General features: G+C 32.9%; 1 protein-coding gene across 1 annotated transcript; it reads left to right on the top strand.

The window, feature by feature from the left end:
* Window positions 1-273: 273 nt before the first annotated feature.
* On the top strand, window positions 274-22,172 carry LOC128188458 (collagen alpha-3(VI) chain-like). The gene is made up of 14 exons (XM_052859522.1): window positions 274-359; window positions 5,822-5,972; window positions 6,094-6,272; window positions 7,009-7,153; window positions 7,349-7,518; window positions 7,716-7,860; window positions 8,782-8,972; window positions 9,534-10,139; window positions 16,104-16,670; window positions 16,917-17,501; window positions 18,649-18,699; window positions 19,554-19,619; window positions 19,705-19,824; window positions 20,882-22,172. The coding sequence occupies exons 1-14, from the start codon at window positions 305-307 to the stop codon at window positions 20,995-20,997; spliced, it is 3,147 nt and encodes a 1,048-aa protein (XP_052715482.1). The 5' UTR covers window positions 274-304; the 3' UTR covers window positions 20,998-22,172.
* Window positions 22,173-22,379: the final 207 nt, after the last annotated feature.

Genomic DNA, 22,379 nt, shown 5'->3' with positions numbered 1-22,379 from the left:
TACTCACTACAGGAAAAATGTAACACAAAGATGAACTTAATGACGTTAAGACGTGTTTAGTTGTTAGGGAAGTATCCATATGCATTATGAAGCAAGAAACAGAATGTATTCCTGTTTCACAAGTGTCCTCTTTAGGACCTAGCGAACTTCAAGAAGTATCCTTAAAATAGATACTTGAATTTTTTACCGTAAAATACGTACATTTTTAATTGCCACAAACATTTGATATTCCCAACAAAATACAATTTATAACAACTATCAAAATTTACATATGAGGAAACGCAACGATAAACGATAAACAGAAATGGACGCAAACTGGATCATTTGTCTAATTCTCATGTTTATAACTTACAGTGACGGTGAGTCATGTTTTACTGGAATTTATTTTTGCATATTGAAATGTCTTTATTTTAATTGCTCATACCTTATATTTATATCAACGTTCCGAAGGTAAGAAGGGGATGTACTGTTTTACCTTTGTGTGTCTGCCTGTCGGTTAGAAATATCTGTCGCATATTTCTCGGCAACTATTAATCGCAGATGCTTGAAATTTTACATGTAGCATGCTTTTTGTTTAGTAATCCCATATGTAATTTTTTTTTTGTTCAAAGCAGACGTCAACTTCTTGTTAAATGACGATTTTGTTAATTTTCAGCCTTAATTTATTATAATTTTTTTTTCGAAGAGTTCTCAGCAACTATCAGTATCCCAAAATATAAACCAAGTATTATAAAAATCATTGGCATAATAAAGACTAGTCAATAAAACAGCATTCGATTTTCATTTAAAAAACCTGAGAAAATGGGGCGATCATGTGCCACCGAATCAAGGTAGGCTATGTAGTTTTGAAACCAAAACTAGACTGTCTTGTTAAAGGGACTTGGACACGATTTGATCTATAATTTTCAAATTTTATTTTTCCATTTTCAATGTTTATACTGATAAATATTGAAGTTTTTATGGCAATGTCAAAATTTGAAAGTCAAATATCAAGTTATAAGCAAGATACAAAATTCTTTGTTTTGTAAACAAAGCTCCAATATTGTCACTTTTTACATAAGTGTTGTATTGGTGTAGATTTTAATCAATTGTATCTTTCTTTTGTTGATACCAGTATTTATGAATATGTTGAGTTAGTTTAAATTGTTTTTTACAAGTCATTTTGTCTAAGAAATGGTAAATCTCTACATTACATATTTTGCAAATAACTATAAGACTCGAGCTTTGTTTACATAACAACCAATTCTTACCTCTGTATCTCGCTTGTAACTTGACTTTAACATTCAATATTTTGGTCAATCATTTAAAATGCATCAGTAAACCATTTTATACATAATAAATGAAAATCAAATTTTTGATCTCAAATCGTGTCCAAGTCCCTTTAACGCTCCATACCGTACTACAAAAAACAATGATAAAAGACCAACAGCCCCTGATTGTGTGGTATAGTACATGTAATGATATGAAGATAACACCAGAAGATCCTGTTTTCTGGATTGAAGATGCACTTAGGTGTTTATTATTAATCATAAGCCCATGCCTTCAAGATCTGAAAGAAGAAAGTTGTTATGATTGTAGAGTTGGAATTGTGACGTACTTCCGAAATGCGTTAGAGTTCTATCTTTTCACATTCTGATTTTTTCATTATTTTTACGTACCGATAAGTGGAAGAGTCTAATTAGGGATACTGAGAATACTCCGTAGCGTGTGTACACATGTAGCTTTATTTGAAAACAGAAACCTTTCGGTTGGAAATCATCTAAGACCAAAGGTCTTTGATTCTGCGTGTTGATAAATGATTTATCCTCCGTTTTCAAGAATACAATTATTTGATATATGTACATTCCTACAATACTTTGAAACAGTGGATTAATAAAATGGCAAGTGATATACATGTATACATGTGCATGAATTAGATCGAAGAAAAAGCTGCTTTTAAAATCTACACGATTAGTTTATGAATTTTTGGACAAGGGCGAAATTTTTAATTCATTTCCTATGATATACATAAAGACTAATTGATAAATGCTTTTATTGAAACATTGTGTTTAGTTACTCAAGCTTTTTGGAAAGCTATAGACTAATCCACATTTTACAATAGTCATGTCCCTTGGCAACCATCTTTTAGGAAAACCCATAGATTTCTCACAGTAGCCTTTGTAGCTTTGAGGTTTGTACATTTTTCATCTGAAATTAAAAATCCGTTTTCATTTTGATTGCCCTAGGATGGGGCAACCAAGATATGGAAATAATATATTAAATTAAAAAAAAAATAGCACAGGACGCATACATTTTTGGTTGCATAAATTAGGGGAAAGTTGGGTTTTTCCTTTTGTGCTTTGGGTTGACCCCGCAAAGGGAAACAACTTTTGCAAAGTGTGTATCGGATTGTTACTTGTATTATACTAAAGGGAAAACACAAGCACCTGCCCAAGAAGCAATTCCTAGATTTCTTTGTTCATCACTGGATGTCAAGACGATCTCACAGATAGGGAAAATATAGATATACACTGCATATTTAAGACGTTCTTGGTTGTTTTAATGAGAAGTTGAGTACTATTTTATTGACCGAATTCTCAGTAGGAAGAATTCGGTAATTGAAATGGCGAAAAAGGTGAGCAAGCGGCTGTCAAAAGGGTTTCCTTCTTGTATGAGTATCTCCTTCTACAGTTTTCAAGATACGATTTTTTTGTTTTGCAGATCAGTTGTATACTAGCGAAAAAAAGAAACTGTGCATTATAAAATTTAGTATAATTTTTCTATATCTATTGTTTGTATTTATAAAATTTAAACAATCGATAATGGTAATGTTTTTGACAATATCGGATGGTAACGTTTATTGAAGAATTTGTACGCACGAGTTTAACTGGCCAATACTGTTTGGAATAAGAACTGTAAAGGATTTGTTTAAACTTTTTTTGTGAACGAAATCACTTTAGTTTCAACAAAATTTATCCCTATGTCATGCCACGATTCAACGAAAACCAACGTAATCGTGCTGTTGGGATGCTGCAAGCTGGAATGGCACAAAATACTGTAGCAAGACCCTTTGGAGTTCATCGGAACACCATCCAGTCATAATGGAGACGTTTTCAACAATCTGGCAACACTCAGGATCGACCGCGGTCTGGGCGACCTCGTGTGACGTCAAGTCAACAGGACAACCACATTAGACTTGTGCATTTGAGAAATCGTTTCCAGACAGCAAGTTTGACTGCCCGTAGCATTCCAGGGCTTTGACCAATTAGTCCAAGAACTGTGCGAAATCGTCTGCGCTAGCAAAACATCAGACCAAGACGTCCAGCGGTGCATCCAGTACTGCTTCAACGTCATCGTATCGCCAGACTAGCGTGGTGCACACGACATCTGCGATTCAGAATACAGGACTGGGCTAATTCTGTTCACTGATGAATCCAGATTTAATTTGGATAGCAGTTACGGCCGTTGTAGGGTGAATCGTCGCGTTGGGGAGCGTTACCAGGACGCTTGTGTTGTGCAACGTCGACAATTTGGTGGAAGTAGCGTTATGGTGTGGGGTGGAATATCAGCACGTGGAAGGACCCCTCAACAAATTTCAATGGAAATCTCACGGGCGTACGCTATCGAGATGAAATTATTCAGCGTCAAGTCATACCAATGTGATACCCTTCATACAGAGACATCAAAATCTTATCACTCTGCAGCAGGACAACGCAAGTCCACACGTTGCACGTATATTCAGGGACTTGTTTGTTCAACAGAATGTCGATGTCTTGCCTTGGCCAGCTGTTTCCCCCCGATTTGTCGCCGATCGAGCACGTCTTGGATGAAATGGAAAGACGTTTACGCCGTTTACCAAATCAGCCAGTGACATTGGCTGATTTAGGCCAGGCTTTAACCAACATCTGGTACAACATCCCTCAAGCATTTCTGAACACTTTAGTGGCATCAATGACATTAATGTGTTATGAGATGTTGAATACATGTGTTAACAGCATTACAAAAAATAAAATTTGTTCATTGTAATTTTTAAATGTTTTTTCATATATTAAAGGGGCATGGTAAAAAATCTTTTTCAAGCTGATTTGTCTATCTTATTCATGTTAAGCATAAATAAACAGTTCCTTACGTTTAACACATTCATTAGGTCTAAAATTGGAATTTATGTTTAACATTCAAAATGTAAACAAACGTTTTGTTCACATAGCAAAGAATTGCAATCTCTGTAACTTGCTTATAACTCAACGAATGATGCTCAAATTTTGGTTGCCTGTTGAAAATGCTTTACTGAAGCATTGTGAACATTAAAATCGGAAAAATAATTTTTGACTAAAATCCTGACCATGCCCCTTTAAATAATGCACAGTTTCTTTTTTCCGATAGTATGTATAAATGTATATTAGAGATGTGTATATACGAGGGTCAATCAAAAAATACGAAAACAATGCGGCTGTCTATCATATATTTTTCACGAAAGTCATACTTAACAGATTAATCTGTGCACAAACACTTATGTTATTGATATGCGAAGTTTTAGTCCATTTGATGAAAGGGTATATTTGTTACCCCTTTTTAAAAACAACATGTTTTGTCACCACGGCGCACGGTAACGTTCAAAACATGACGTCAAAATTAAACACGCACAATTTATAGATAAACCCCATCTTTATATCTTGCTTTGTCTCCTGTGCCTTTCTTCTTACAATTTAAAATGGCACTGAACCACTTAACATATTATTTGCACACATTTGCTCGAGAATCATTAGTTAGTTCTTCAATGTTTTCATTTTCTAACCGTGTATATCTTAGTTTACAGTAAGGATAACCCTGAGCGTCGGTTGACGTTACTTCTTTTATGACCAAATATTTACAGATATTCTACTCTCTTTCGGACTGTTTTATATTCAAAATACAATGACCACCACCCCCACAGAATTATTACAGTTAAACACAAACTTGCAAATAATTGTTGACTTATTTTTTGCACCATTGAGCATTTTCACAGCTTGTATCGGCTTTTTCCTGAGTTAAATCCATTTTATTTGTACTTCTCGTTGCGCCGTGACGTCAGGCGACGTCGATGTTTTTAGTCAATTCTAAAGAGGACTATCTGACTTTAGTTGCTAATATCTGTTCGACAAAACAATATATCCCATCATTATTTGGTACATAGAATATCATGACTATACTAAATTTGAAGTTTCAATATAATTTGGTTTTAAGCAAAATTTATAGAGATAATACTTTCAACATTATATGGTTTATTGTTGACATAACACACATTTTGACCGTGCGCCGTGACCTCATTTTTGCAGGATTAAATTCTAAATAATTCTTAGAAATAAAGAAATTTATTAACTTTTTTTCTTGCAAATTGTCTGAAAATATTGCTAAATTATGTCTACCAAATTTAGTAATGATATGACGTTAAGTAACATAGCTATGACAAAAGTCTTCGTATTTTTTGATTGACCCTCGTAACTTGTATTGTAGTTTTTGTTACTTTTAGGGAACAAATACCAGCTGTTAAATGAAGTTGGTCATTTTTTGCATGATATTGCACATCAGGTACCCCAATTTACGGATAACTCCTCCTTCATTCTATAGGATAGAATTCTTTGAATTTGCAGAGAAATAGTGCATATATAAGAGATGTGCAAATTACATGCATTGATTTATGATAATTTATACAAACAATACGTGCTGTTAAACTTAGACGATTTTGTAAATATTGCATTTAAAGGCTCAATTTCTCTGAATATGTTTATTGATTTAGGTTTGACAAATAGATAATGGATACTGTTCACACACACAAAAAACCATTCTTTTGTTTTCCTTTTAGGTGATTTAACTAAAATTCGACTAGCAGATGGGAACTCTTCTATAGAAGGTCGGGTAGAGGTGTTGTACAATGGAGAATGGGGAACAGTGTGTGATGATTATTTCGATGAAAAAGATGCTGCTGTCGTCTGTTCAATGTTGGGTCACTCAAGGTAAAATGATTTTATATAGATGTAAATTTGTAATGATTAAAATGTACAGCAAACTCTTTTTAAATGACGGTGGATGCTGCTGCTACCGGTTATTTGGTTCTTTTTGTCTTTTCTTTTAAAGGACGAACGCTAAGGCAAAGCATAAAGCATTCTTTGGTCAAGGGAGTGGTAGAATTTGGATGGACGATCTCCAGTGTATAGAAAATGATACAAATTTATTTACATGCGAACAAAACTGTATAGGTTCCCACAACTGTATGCATGGGGAAGATGCAGGAGTTGAGTGTAGCATTTACACGGGTAAGGTGTTATTTTATTTATCTGCGCTTGACGCGAAAGTAATACATAATAACGTTTACCCTTTGATGGACATTCGTTTTTTCCCATAAAGCCAACAAAGCTAATCCTAATATGACTTTGAGTGAAAAAGGTGGCGCAAGATGAAAAAAGCAGGAAAATATATTTTCAATTGTACAGAATGAAATATCAACATGTCATTTAACATTTATAAAACGTATTAATACATACAACTTTTTCAGTGAATGTTGTTTTTTCATTGAAGATACTTTTTAGGTGACCTATTGCACCTTGTCTTCGTCCGGCGTCGTGCATTAACAATTTTACATTTTTAACTTCCTGACATCTACAAAGCCTATATATATTACCATTTATAATTTGATGCATCTCCACGATAAGGGGAATTTAATTGTGAAATTTATGCAAACCACCACTGGGATATTGGGAAAAAATAAATCCATGACGTCATAAAACTTATGGACCAAGGGGAGAGAAGATATGCCCCGTGCAAGAATTATTATATAATCCTGCCATGACCTTAAGAGATTCCTCCGACTCTTGCCCCTACTAATCTCTTTATAAATAAATAATTTTTAAACATCAAAGAACAAAATGCGGGGGTAACAGCAAGTCAGGGGAGTCTCGGATAAGAGTTTAGACTGCAAAAGGGCTATGGTTCTAGGGTGATCCTCAATGCTTGTAGGCCTGTAGTTTTGTTGTTTGTTTTTTTACATCGAAGGACCTAAAATAAGACTGGTTGGCGGAAGTAACCCGAGTGAAGGAAGAGTGGAGGTTTATTATAAAAATGAATGGGGTACTGTGTGTGATGACTCCTGGGATAGCAAAGACGCCTCTGTCGTCTGCTTTACTTTAGGATATTCAAGGTGGCTTTTAGTTTACTGTTGAACTCATAACTGTTTTTCATTGTTTTTATAACGTAAATTGATAGTCAATTTTACATAGGCATTGATCGAAAGCGTACGCATTAATAGAAATCGTAATTTTCAGTATCATTTCCGCATTTGAAATTTAAAAGTCTACTCTAAATGAGAATCGAATTCGGATTTTTTTACGTTCAGAGAAAATGCAGTTCCGAAATCCTTGGCACATTTTGGCCAGGGTGAAGATCGGATTTGGATAGACAATGTTTCATGCCAGGGAACTGAAAAAGATTTTTTTGATTGCTATAAGACTATGGAGTACCACAACTGTTACCACTTCGAAGATGCAGGCGTTATTTGTTCACAAGGTACTTGCACAACATATAACCATTTACATCTGATAAAAAAAAATATATATATATATATATATATATATATATATATATATATATATATATATATATATATATATATATATATATATATATACACACACACTTTTTTAATTTATTTTAAATAATGGTTAATCTCCTAAATTTTCTATAATCGAAATTTTGCCTACAAGAGGGAGCAGTGCGCTTAGCTGGAGGAAATATATCTTCGGAAGGACGGGTGGAAATTTACAACAATGGCTCCTGGGGAACCATTTGTGATAAATTGTGGGACGATGTTGACGCTGAAGTCGTCTGTGCCATGTTGGGATTCCCTAGGTAAGCCTAATTTAAGTATTATACACATGTTAATATGAAATTAAGAGGGCTGGGTGGGATTGGCCATTTTAAAACTCTGTTATTCCCCTTTTCGTTAATGAGCCCCTTGTATAGAAATAGAAATTATTAAATCTTTACATCTAAAATATGTTTTTCCTTCATTGATTAATAGTGAAACGAAGATAAAGAAACGCAGTGTGTAAAATGAGGCAAAGGGTACATGTACAGGCTACATATAGTACTTTTGATAACATGTTGGTGTTGATAATTAATTTTATGCTGAGGACAAATTGTCGTCAAATATAGCCTTTGACATAAAACATGTAATAGAAAATAGAGCAAACTATCATTATAAAGATGATTTATCATAATTAAATTTCATATACTTTTGAATTATAATCATAATCATGATAACTTCATGTCAGTAACCAACCAAAAAAAGGAACGCTTAAACTGGTAGTTTACTATTCGATCTTAGAGAATGCCCTGTTCTAAATGAAAAAATCATCATAAGATAAAAATTAAAGCAATCTACATTATTATAGATAATAATGATAAATTGACGACAAAGGCTATTCTCTAAAAGTTATAATTAATGAAGTTATTATTAACTTTTAATCAATCTTAAGCTTTTTATACATTTGCTTCAAGAACAAATATTTATCCTACGAACTTTTTTGTAATTTTGTTTTCTTTCATGAATGTACAACTTTTTGTTTTTGAAAATGACGCTAGGGGTAGACGTTTTCTCATTTGATAGAGGCTATTGGTGTTGTTCAAAATGTTTTTGACGGTATAGCGTATATTTATCAGAAAATTCAACAAAAATCTTTGCTGCGAAAAAAGCGGGGGGAGGGGGGCTAGCCCCCACCCTCCACCGATGCTACGTGCCTGTAATAAAGTTGCTTTTTCATTTTGTAGTGAGGGGGCATTTGCAAGGAAGGGTGGATATTTCTCACTAGGAGAAGATAACGCCATGCATATGCTTGATGACGTCAACTGTACCGGAACTGAGAATTCCATTATACAGTGTTCACACAGAGGTGTGCAGCACACCGACTGTAGCCATATCAACGATGCAGGAGTAACTTGTATCAATGAAATGCCCAAAGGTATGCTGTGTCAGTGTAGTGTACCGAATAGATGATTACATGTAATCTTAGTTCATAAAATTTGTTTGGTAAGGGGTTATAATCCATCAAGTTGGTCCTTCAATTAACAAAAATGCGAGGAGAGGATTTCTCATAAAAGTAAACACAAATTTCATTATGACGATTTCGAATCGATCGCCAAAGTAATTTGCAATACAGTAATATGCTATTACTAATAAAAGGATATTAATCTAATATATCATTTTTTCGAAACGAATTAGAAACTACGCGGAGTGTATGCTGGGTGATATTATCAATACCACAGTAAATGTTAGATTAAATAAGAAGAGCACCTTAAATATCGGTGTTAATTACCAATTACATGTAACTCGCTATTGAAATGGGACAATTTTACGTGTAAAGGAATGGAACAATATATGACCATGGTACATATACAAATTAGTCTTGGATTATTTAATGCATTAGGATTGAAGGAATACTCTAACCACGTAACTACAATTTTTTAAAGGACATCATTCATATTGGATAAAATACCTCATGCCTAATTTTTTCTTATTATAGATTGTGAGGTAGCAGACATTCTCATTATAATTGATGATAGCAATGGAAGTGAAGGATTTAATATCTCCAACATGAAAACTCTCGCAAAGGAAATTATTAAGGATCTTAATTCAATGCTCTTTAGATTTAGTGTGTTACGTTACAGTAGTTCCGTATCAAAAATGTTCGGACTCATCGAGTTTTCTAGACTACCTGACGTTATACCAAGTTTAGATCGCATTCGATATTTCCCTGATACATCTACAGACACTGACAAGGCACTTAAATATGCGCGAGTGTCAATATTTAACAGCATGAGGGCGGACGCTGCTAATATAATTATTTTACTTACGGATGGCCTTCCAAATAATCTAAATAAAACAAAAGCAGAATCCGATTTACTGCGAAAACAAGGAGTACGCATTTTTTCAGTTGGTGTTGGAAATGAAACCAAAACGGAGGGACTTAGTTTGATCGCCTCTTCTCCAAGCGACGAACATGTGTTTCAAGTTTCTACGTTAGGCGATCTTTCACTAATTATCAATGCAGTGCAAAACAAGACATGCAAAGGTACTGAATTTAAGCTAGAAACAATAAAACACAGAAATATATTTTTTAAAGTGCAAAGTCCCCTGGTTTCGTATTTTTATGCTTTTGGAAAGGTATTACCTGCAAACTAAATGAATTTAATAGTAATCAGCAGAATAACAAGTGTTAAATATCTTTATTTGGCCTCTTTTTAACTTAAACCAGACCAAAAGACTTGCTGATCTTAATTTTTCCGGCGTCTGTTGTTGTGAGCGACTTTGACTTTTCAGGTTTTCATCTGTTTTCCCCTGAAATAAAATAGCTATTTAACTTTATTGGATAAATAGCATACAGAAAAAATCAAATTATATATACTTAGTATAAAGGACAAGGCCTCCACCTAAGTGAGAGATTATGATGAATGAAATAAATACACTTGCCGTTTTATAAATCTTCTTTAGACTCTAATGTGACGCCATTAATTTTCTTAGCTTCCTCTTATGCTATTTATATGGTCGATTGTAGTTTTGTAAAATCACGTTCCTTGGATCAGAGAGAATTATCAATTGGGGGGGGGGGGGGGTATAAAGTTTATATCGTTTTAAGTTTGATAAGGGATGGTTGTATTGAAATAATTATATAAAGAACAAAATTTTTCGAGTTCAAATGAAAGGTACCATTTATCATTTTGCTCACAATTATAGAAGCCTTGATGTAAAAAAAATAGACAAGAATATTGCTTCTTGATGTGATGCATGCATTATTTTAAAAGTGGATGAAGATGAGGATATAACAAGATCCCAAACACAACCGACAATTATAACCATTCCTACGAGTATAATAGGTATGACAAAAATATTGAAAGAAATGAGGAAAACATTTTATTTTCAGTTGTAATGTGAGTAAGATATATTTCAACCGTAAAAAGTAAAATTTGTAAAAATAAATAGCGTAGAATATGTCGTTTGAAGACCCCCAAAAATATAAATTGGCATTTAATTAGACATATACTTGTCAAGTTAATTAATCAATAAAATTAATTCTATATTGAATTTTATTTGGAACGAAGTCTTGAAGCTGCAAATTAATTAAGGTAATTAAAATTATACACAGAAGGCCAGGTGAAATGTTTATTTGTTTAACTTTAGACTCTTGCTTTGCACAAGTGGACTTGGTGTTCGTTTTGGATTCTTCAACAAGCGTTGGAAATGATAACTATGGCCTAATGAAAGGCTTTGTGATCAAGTTTCTTCGTAAAGTCAACATTGATGAAGAAATGTGTTCGAGTAGGTCTCTTGTCCTACAGCACCAGGGTCACTGTTGAGTTTAAGCTGAACTCGTATTACACCAAAGCTGACGTGTTCGATGCTGTAAATGCAATACCTTGGAGATATGGAATTACGAATATTGCCGATGGTCTACAAACAATGCATGAAGAGATGTTTAATGAAGGTAACGGTGACAGACGGTGTATCAAATATCAACTACCGAAGAACCATTCCCGAGGCTGAGATTGCAAAAGAAAAGGGTATTCATATATATTGTATCGGAATCACCCTCAAGGACTTCAAAGAGGTAAATGGAATGGCTAGCCATCCGGCGAGCACAAACGTGTTTACAGTGAACACCTTTGATGAACTGGAAGATCTTGATGAAAGAATATTTGCAGCAACATGTTTAGGGTAGGGTGTGATGGGACCGGTACAAACAGGCATGGTACAATAACTTTTTTGTATTAAGTACCCATGGGACAAAACCTTTTTTCATGAAAAAAAAAGCATGGGACAAAAACTTTTTTGTATTAAGTACCCCTGGGACAAAACCTTTTTTTAAAAATGAGTCACAGTTCTCAACTCGAGAAACATTTATTATTTTTAAACATGCTTCATTTTTTAAACAAATAATTCATTTAAGAGGGATCAGAGTTACATGTACTCCCTTCGTTATCCGAAACTGCTACCTTCAACTTACGCTAACATTCTATGAAAAGATATCTTGTCTTAAAATTAGAAAGCTTATGCAGTTCTGAGAAAAAGTATGCCTCATATTGCCAATTCCATTGAGGTTTAAGGGAAATATGGCCATTTAAGTGAATCCACCATTTCCACTTTCCTCTATTCAAACACAGATTCATAGGGCTTTCCTTCCATAAAACATATTTACTTAATCTGTTAGAGATCAGTTGTTGTTCATCCTCCTTGAATAAGAAACGTTATTTATTCAATACTACATACATCTACATGATATTATCATGCTAAAAGCATTACATCTCTTAGAAATATCCTTACATGTATACCCTCCCCCTATCTTTTGATTTTTATTAAAGGCATTAGTTTAAAATATTTTACCTAATAATATGAAACTTAAGGTCATTCATTTGAGTCATTTCTCAAACAGATTTGAAATAATTATCACTGATGCTAAGAATTGCTCCTTATTGGTTAATGGGATATCATGGTTTGTAGCATTATTTTTATTCACATATAGACATGCCGTCCTTCATGTGGTTTCTTTTTTCCATGAAAAAAGAAGCTAACCATCATCTTTGGTGAATACCTTAATATCTATTCTGTTTTCTAGTCTCCTTTTGTTAAACCAAGCTAAAAATGCAAGACATACAAGTGTGATGCCTGCCTTAAATAAAAAAAAAAGTTTAAACACCAGGGTAGCTGGAGACGGTCAGAATTTCATGAAAAATGTTCAAACTTAACATGTGTTTCTACATTTTTGATGTATATATACAATAAAAGGGTAAAAATATGATGATTCATGTTCATATCAATAGTAATAATTTTGATGTTATTTGAAGGTGAAATGTACATGTACATTTACATATCTTACATGTAATGTTAATGGAGACAATTGGAAAAATTGGAGGGGAGGGGGGTTAAATTATGCATATAAATACAACTAAAATCCCACTTTTGGATAAGAAGAGGCATAAACTTGGGTTTTTAGAGATTTTTAAAACTATTATAACTGCATTTACTTACGTGTAAACTACATTTGAAAAAAAATATTCTTTTTTTAAAATTTGGTTATATAAGTCAGGTTGCTTAATGTTATTTCATAGAACCAGACAGCAAAATTGCTGCAGATTTATTAATTTAATGATTAAAACTGTTTTAAAGTATTTATTCTTATCTCAGTTATTAACTTAAGCTTATTAATTGTCACTAGGATAGGAAACTCCTGCTTTCTATGCCAATTTACTTATGATGAAGTATATCATTATCCATGGGACAGTAACTTTATTAAGCCTAAAGGCATGGGACACATTTTTAGCCGGGTTCTGTTGAAAGCAGAGTCCTGACTGTAGGCAGGCAAATCGCCAATGTTACTATGAATAGCACAGCTTCAAAAGTAAACAAAAAACCAAACAGCGTCAAAGTCAAAGCTTCCGCTTTACCAAATAGTTACACAAAGAGCCACGTTTTGTCAAAAGTGTTTGCATTTTGGTTTTTTTTTTATAATTTCGAGAGAATTGTCTATCTTTTTTAGTTTTCTTAATAATAACGTGATTTAAAAACAAGACTATGCATTTTAGACACATACAATGCGCATGAATTTCAATGAACTACTTTGCTGCGCGTTGAAGAAATGGGGATTGAATATATGACGCTTGTTGCAAAATTCAAGGCAGAAACTATTGAAGATTCTTTCTACTAGACAGACATATTTTTGTTTTTAGCCGCTTACAAAAATTGATCGCTCTCCGATGCTTTGGCGACATTATAAGCATGAGAGAGAGAGAGGAGAGAGAGAGAGAGAGAGAGAGAGAGAGAGAGAGAGATTTTCAGTCTTTACTACACAATATGCATAAAGACACACCAAAAGAGCCCGGCTTTCAGTACTTCAGTACTTTGATTTCATTGTGAAAGCCATTGGACGTGTCATTTTTTTAAATAGAGATGTTTATTTGTACTGGTCCCATCATTGTGATAAATTTTGCTTGGTCCCTTAGGTAACTTAAATGATACACAGAAGACCAGGTAAAATGTTATGGAGATGCTTCTCTGACTTTGTTTTTGTCGACAGGTCTTGATTATAATTGTGTTTTATGTTGGCATCATGTTGACGAAACTCTTTCAAAACTTTTCTTATAGCATTTAGCTGTATTTTCTGTATGAAATGACTTTATTATATAAAACTAAATTTAAATGCCTTTGATTCCTTAATGATAATGAATCTTAGTGTAATTTCTATTATTTTTAAAAGTAACAACTACATTGCCAACGACAAAAACAATTAAACAGTCTGAGTCAGGTTATGACGTCATTTTCATGCTAAACTCTTCTGTACCGGACGAACTCGTTTTCAACCAAATAATAGAAATTATAGATTGCGGGGTAGCAGACATTCTTATTATAATTGATGACAGCAATGGAAGTGTAGAATTTAATAACTCAAACATAATGAAAACTCTCGCAAAGGAAATTATTAAGGATCTAAATTCAATGCTCTTTAGATTTAGTGTCTTACGTTATATACAGTAGTTCTGTATCAACAATGTTCGGACTCATCGAGTTTTCTAGACTTCCTGACGTTATACCATGTATAGATCGCATGCGACATTTCCTGGTACATCTACGGATACTGACAACGCACTTAAATATGCACGAGTGTCAATATTTAACAGCAAGAGGGCGGACGCTGCTAATATAATTACTTACGGATGGCCTTCCAAATAATTTAAATAAAACAAAAGAAGAATCCGATTTTCTGCAAAAACAAGGGGTACGCATTTTTTCAGTTGGTGTTGGAAATGAAACCAAAACGGAGGAACTTAATTTGATCGCCTCTTCTCCAATCGACGAACATGTGTTTCAGGTTTCTACGTTAGGCGGTCTTTCACTAATTATTAATGCAGTGCAAAACAAGACATGCAAAGGTACTGAATTTAAGGTAAATACAATAAGACACAGACATATATTGTTTAAAGTGCTTAGTCCCCTGATTTCGTATATATATATATATATATATATATATATATATATATATATATATATATATATATATATATATATATCTATTCTTTTTAAAAAGTATTACCTGCAGACTAAATGAATTTAATAGTATTTTATCAGCAGAGTAACAAGTGTTTAATATCTATGTTTCTCTTTTAACGTAAACCAGAGCAAAAGACTCGCTGATCTAAATTTTTCCGGCGTCTGTTGTTGTGAGCGTCGTTGACTTTTCAGGCTTTCATCTTTTCCCCCTCTAAAATAAATAAGCTAATTTTAACTATACTGGATAAATGGCAAACAGAAAAAATTCAAATTATAGATACTTAGTGTTAGGGACAAGGCCTTCACCTAAGTGAGAGATATTGATAAATGAAATAAATACATTTGCTGTTTTATAAACCTCCTTAAGACTCTAAAATATAGCCATTTATTTTCTTAGCTTCCTCTTAATATGCTTTTTGTGTGTCAATTGTAGGTTTGTAAAACCACGTTCCTTGGATCAGAAAGAAGTATAAATTAGGACCGGGGGGGGGGGGGGATAAAGTTTGATAGGGGATGGTTGTATTGAAATAATTATATAAAGAACAAAATTCTTCGAGTTAAAATGTAAGCTATCAATTATCATTTTGCTCACAATTATAGAAGCCTTCATGTAAAAAAAATAGACAAAAATATTGCTTCTTAATGTGTTGTATGCATTATTTTGAAAGTGGAAGAAGACGAGGATACAACAAGATCCCAAAGACAACCGACAATTATAACTATTCCTACGAGTATAATAGGTATGACAAAAATATTAAAATAAATGAGCAAAACTAAACATTTCATTTTCAGTTGCAATGTAAACAAGATATATGTGAACCGTACAAAGTAGAATTGGTAAAAATAAATAGCGGAGAATAGGTCGTTTGAAGACCCCGAAAAATACAAATTGGCATTTAATAAGATATATACCTGTCAAGTTCATTAATTAATCCATAAAATTAATTCTATATAGAATTTTATTTGGAAACAAAGTCTTGAAGCTGCAAATTAAATAAGGTAATTAAAATGATACACAGAAGGCCAGGTAAAATGTTTATTTGTTTAACTTTAGACCAATGCTTTGCACAAGTGGACTTGGTGTTCGTTTTGGATTCTTCATCAAGCGTTGGAAATGATAACTATGACCTAATGAAAGGCTTTGTGACCAAGTTTCTTCGTAAAGTCAACATTGATAATGGAGGTGTTCGAGTAGGTCTCTTGTCCTACAGCACCAAGGTCACTGTTGAGTTTCAGCTGAACTCGTATAACACCAAAGCTGACTTGTTCGATGCTGTAAATGCAATACCTTGGAGATATGGAAGTACAAATACTGCCGATGGTCTACAAACAATGCATGAAGAGATGTTTAATGAAACTAACGGTGATAGACCTGGTGTTCCAAATATCTGCACTATTATGACAGACGGTGTATCAAATATCAACTACCGAAGAACCATTCCCGAGGCTGAGATTGCAAAACAAAAAGGTATTCATATATATGCTATCGGAATCGCCCTCAAGGTCTTCAAAGAGGTAAATGAAATAGCTAGCGATCCTGCGAGCACAAACGTGTTTACAGTGAACACCTTTGATGAACTGGAAGATCTTGATGAAAGAATATTTGCAGCAACATGTTTAGGTAATTAAAATGATACTCAGAAGACCGGGGAAAATGTTATAGAGATGCTTCTCTGTCGTTGTTTTAAGTGGACAGGTTTTAATTATAGAAAGCCTGAGCAGGAAACTCTTTCGAAACTTTTCTTACAGCATTTAGCGATTATATTGCTGTACAAAATGACATTACTCATTATATAAAACTAAATTTAAATGCCTTTGATTCCTTAATGATAATGAATCTTAATGTAATTTCTATTCTTTTTAACAGTGACAACTACATTGCCAACGACAACAACTGAACAGTCTGAGTCAGGTTATGACGTCATCTTCATGCTTGACTCGTCTGTACCGGACGAACTAGTTTTCAACCAAATAAAAGACGTTGCTTCCAATGTAACTGAAGAGCTTAGCATTGATGACAATGAATTTAGGGTTGGTCTTATGGTCTACAGTAGCAGAGCATATGTGATTGCTCAGCTCAACGGGTTATCAACAAAAAGAGACATAGTACGAGTTATTAAACGAACAGTATATAGACCCGGTAAGAGCAATCTTGCAGACGCTTTGGATTATGTACGACAAAACATGTTTACTGACAGATATGGCGATCGAGACTTTGCGATGAACTTTATTGTATTATTTACCGGCGTGGACCAAAGCTCCAACCCTTACGATGCCTTCAGAGCAGCTGAAAAAGTGGAAAGGGAACAAATTAACATATATTCAGTGGGATTTTATCTTAATGACACTTTTGAAATAGATGAAGTATCCACACATCCTTTGAATATACACCGTTACTTTGTAAATGGACACGGAGATCTAAATGATGTGCCAGGAGATCTTGCAAGGTCATGTGCGTATTTTTTGAAATCTTCTTTAAAAAATTTTTTTTGTTCAAAAGTGACATCTAGATGTGATATCTTTCTTTGAAAGGAGACCGATTCTGCTGGTGTAAATAGGTGTAAATATGTAACCTTTTAAGATAATTGGTTAGTCTGAAAAGTTATTTAATAATGTTAAGGCCAAAAGATTGGACCAAGCAGCTTTAAGGTTAGACCCTTCTCAGCTATTTGTTGGTTAAAGTGATGTTTTTCACTCTTGAAATTATTAGTATGGCACCATATGTAATTAAAATATCCAAGAAGCAACTTTTCTTACCAGAATATCCCCAATACGTATATTCCCTTTCTCAAAACACGTTCCCGGCCAATTTCCATTTTTTTTTTTACCTTTTTAAGTGAAACTAGTTTTATAAATATATATTTTTAAATCGAGTATTATGTGAGAAACACATTATAATAGTCATTTTTGTGATACACTGATAAAAAGACATTTTGTAATGATAGAATATCAATTAAGAAAATAAAAATTATTACAAAATATAGATAACCTCAACAAATTGTTGTAATATGATGGTTAACTGGCTATTTTTTTCCTTTAGTATTTTAGATGATTAACATGTTGCACCTGGAAAGCTAAGAAAAATATTATGGTTAACATGCTTTTTTTCTTTCTACATATTTAGAACACTTATACCACCATTTCGCTCGATCAATCTGACCTGAGAAAATGCCATCATTTTTTTTCTTCAAACATTTTCTACGTGAATTAGCTTGTATGTTTTGAAAAATAGTAGGTCTTTTTTTAAGGAGATAGTCCTGTTAGAAGATTAGTATTTTTGTAAAAAAATGTGTGAAAGGTACATGTATATATTCCTAGTAAATGTTGGTAAACTTTGTCCGAGTACCAATCGAATGGCGAGGAAAAAGTTTCAAAAATACTTAGTACATGTTTCTGTATTATACAAAACCTTCATTAATACTTAACAAACACCCTCCTTCATTGATTTACACCGAACATGCTGAAAAACAAGACTCTACCGTAAATACACCATTTTCAGGCTATATTCACTTAACTATGGAACATAAAGTTATCAGGTCTAAAAGAATTTTTTTAAATTAAACAGTATTTGACGCATATACTTGTCTTCATTTAAATAGTTGATGACATCTTCAGAACTGAAAGACAAAGACCATACTCATCAACAACAGGTAAGCTGATTGTAAAGCATCGTGTATAACGGATATAAAACAGATTTATATAAGAAAATTTTAAAAATGAAAGACAACACAAAGTAAAACGTGTTGTCTTTCACTTTTAAAATTTTCTTTATATAAAACCGGACACTGCGATAACTATATATATATATATATATATATATATATATATATATATATATATATATATATATATATATATATATATATATATATATATATCTCTGATCAAACCGAACAGAAGTTAAGGTGTTTTTTTTAATTAGTGAGAAAATTTACTGAAACGCATGTACAACCACCTGTAAAACCACTACATCATACGATAATTAAACATTAGTATGTGTAACAGATATCCCAAAATTTATTTTCAAACAAGAGTTTACTCATTACATTAAGCGCTAGTTAAAGTAAATGATGTACTGTAAACATGGTTATTAGGGCTAGTTGAAAATTGACGATTTTTTACACCACTTCCACAGTCTTTTTAAGGAAATAACGCCACTAGTTTTTGATTGTAAATTGATGTAAGAGGTGTAACATTGTAACATCGCAGGTTAGAAGAGGGCCACTATTGTAAAGGATTTTTTTTTTGGGGGGGGGGGGGGCTTTTCAGCTCACCTTGTCTGTCGGTTGATTTGAGCTAGCTTTTTTAATCACCCTTGTAATTAGTTTATATGATAATGAAAGATTGGTTGTGCATAAAATAATTATTAAAATTATTTCTGTGAAAAATTTTAAAACATAAATTGGATGACGAAAACTGCCATCACACAAAAGCTATATCTGGAAAGAAATTGGATGCCTTAACAGTTAATTGTACTAAAGGGATTATTTTACTTTAAATTTAGCGGGAGTCAAACTTCTCTGCCCCGGGGATCCAGGATTTGAAACAAACAAGAAAGAAGTCCAGATTGGTTAGTTCAAAATATTTTCTTCATCATCATATCTTTGATACAATAGTAATGCATTCGTTCAGCCAAATGATTGAATTTTTTGTAGACAAAGACGAGTGTCGAGAAGTTGACGGATTATGTGAAGGGGGAAAGTGTCAGAACACGATCGGCAGTTTCTTCTGTGTGTGTCCTATAGGTCATCGACTGATAAACGACAGATGTCAAGGTATGCACTATATCAATCATTAGGTTTATGGTTAACACTGTATGGTATTTAGATAAAAATATTATAAAATGCTGTTGAAACAACACCCTATTTGGTCACTTGTATATAACATATGGCCGAAAACAATTAATTGCGACAAATCTATACTTTAAAAATAAATTTTATGCAGCATGTTGTCAACAAGCAATACTATTCGCTCAAATAAACCTATTATGAAGTAAGCCAATAGAGTCCGCTCAATAGAATATTGTAGTTCTAACGCTTTATCAATGCACTACATAGTCGGTATAACGTATATGCCATATTTTTTGTAGCATGAAGTTCAAAATTATAAAAGATGCAAGAACAACATGTTATAAATACTTACTTTAAATAATTTGCCGTAAAAGAAGCTATATCATGTTATTAGTGTCCTTATAAATAATAGGTTAGAAAACTAATAAAGCAGACTTATTTTTTCTGAATACTTGAGTCAAATTACATGTATAGTCAGTATGAAGATTCTCAAATGCATTAATATTTAATTATAGAATCAAAAAGTGAAAGGACCAATCTCAATCTGTTAACTGCAGGCCTTCAACATCTTCTTTACATAGTTATGCCTACTTACTCGTTTGACTAAAAAATGTTTGGGAATGCACTACATTCCGATCTATACTTCTAACTATTTCGAAAAAAGATTTTAAAATACAATCAGAGATTTTTTCAATAGTCCAAAATATTCAAACCATACTACAAGATATATCGACACTCTTGAACTTTAAAACCTTGAAATTGAGTTGAATTCTTAATCACCGAAACACACGACATTGTACTTGCACTTACATGTATATATGTTTTTGAATGTTCTTAAATGATAAGGCTTTTGTGTTCAAGAGTTCTTGAGTTGTAAAACAAGATTCTTTTTTTAAGCTAATACATTACAAAACACTAGTAACAAAAGGGTAGCAATCAAGAATGCAAATCGTCAAAAGAGGTTTGCTGGCACGTAAAATGTATGATATATGTATTAATTATAAGAATTAGGTTTATTTTTGAAATTTATTTTATTTGACAGGCGATGGTGATGAAGTCGATCCCAAATGCCAACATGGCTTTTATAGATGTCCGGATGGTTCGTGTGAAGCCACCCTGTTTGACTGTAAACACGCTGCCAAGGACGTCGTTGTGTGATGAGCGAATTCACAAACTACTTCTCTTCGGTTTTTTCCTACATACAAATATGAAAAACTATCCAAATACTTTGGATATATTTTCCTGCATGTTAAACATTTTTTCCTTTCAGTGAAATGATTAATTCTGAAATTCTTTTAAACCGTTCACAATCATATATGAATATTTAACAATGAAATGCTTTCCATTATGGTTTATAAATGTATGATTTTTAAATACGCAATTCATCTTTAGTGTCAATAAGTACGTTTCAGATAAGAAACAACACATTTTTCGTAAACGTTTTTTACGTTGTTTTCAACTTACAGCGATCGGCAGTAAACGTCACTCTATATAAAAAAACCCAACCCCATCCCTGCAATTTTTTCCAGTGTTGCTATATTCTTTAAAATATTCCCCCATTTCATCATTGATTTTAAAAACTAATATTTTTACTGAGAATTTTTACATAACCAATCACGCAACGCCTGTTATAATACCCATTTATACCTTATTTTCTCTGAAGTAAACATCCGGGGGTTTGGTACTATCATTCCTATAGCCATGCTGTTAACAGCACGTACCTCCTGTCTTTTATGTATGTCTTTGTATTTATTGTCCTGCCTGTTTACCCTCGTATATGTTCATATATATGTACCATGCATTCGTAGCTGTTGTTTAAAAAATATATAAAAATATTTTATATACATGTATGTTCTAAAAAAACCCAGAAAAAAACCCCCAAAGAAATGTGGCCATAAATGTTGAATAAGATTTCAAATAATTATAATTCATTTAATATCAATTGTTTAAGTCTTAAATACTTACTTTCTTTTATTTATATTGTTTCAAATTTATGTTAATTGATAATAAGCCTCACAGGCAGTTAATAAGTACTTAAATTACATATCTTTACATGTTTCGTCTTATTCTTGTGACACCTGTGAGCGTTTCAATTACATAATTTGAACAATGCTTATTAACGCTAATTAAACTCATTGTTAATTGTTTATTTCATTTTATCCATGCCAATAAGTAATTAAATAACCAATTAAAGTTTGTATTTTGAGATTATTTTATGGACGTGACTTTGTGATTATCGACGAAATAAAACCAATCGCCAAACGCAAATTGTCACCTTTTGAAATTTGCTATTCCAAATTAATGAACTTTATATTTTTGCTTTATTTTTATATTTGGTTAATTTCAAAGTTACAATATATTTTTATTTTATGTTATTTTCCTTTGTCAATTTTAAGAACTGTTTTACTGTGAATTTATACGACCTTTTGACATTTGCTATTCCAAATTAATAAACTTTATATTTTAATATTTGGTTTTATTTCGAAGTCCAGAAGAGATCCTTTATTCCCCCGGTACCACTGCAAAGCGAGTTACAGAAC

This window comes from Crassostrea angulata, chromosome 6 (genome assembly GCF_025612915.1).
Source record: "Crassostrea angulata isolate pt1a10 chromosome 6, ASM2561291v2, whole genome shotgun sequence".
Classification (NCBI taxonomy): Eukaryota; Metazoa; Mollusca; class Bivalvia; order Ostreida; family Ostreidae; genus Magallana; species Magallana angulata.
This window is presented reverse-complemented; position numbering and strand designations above follow the sequence as displayed.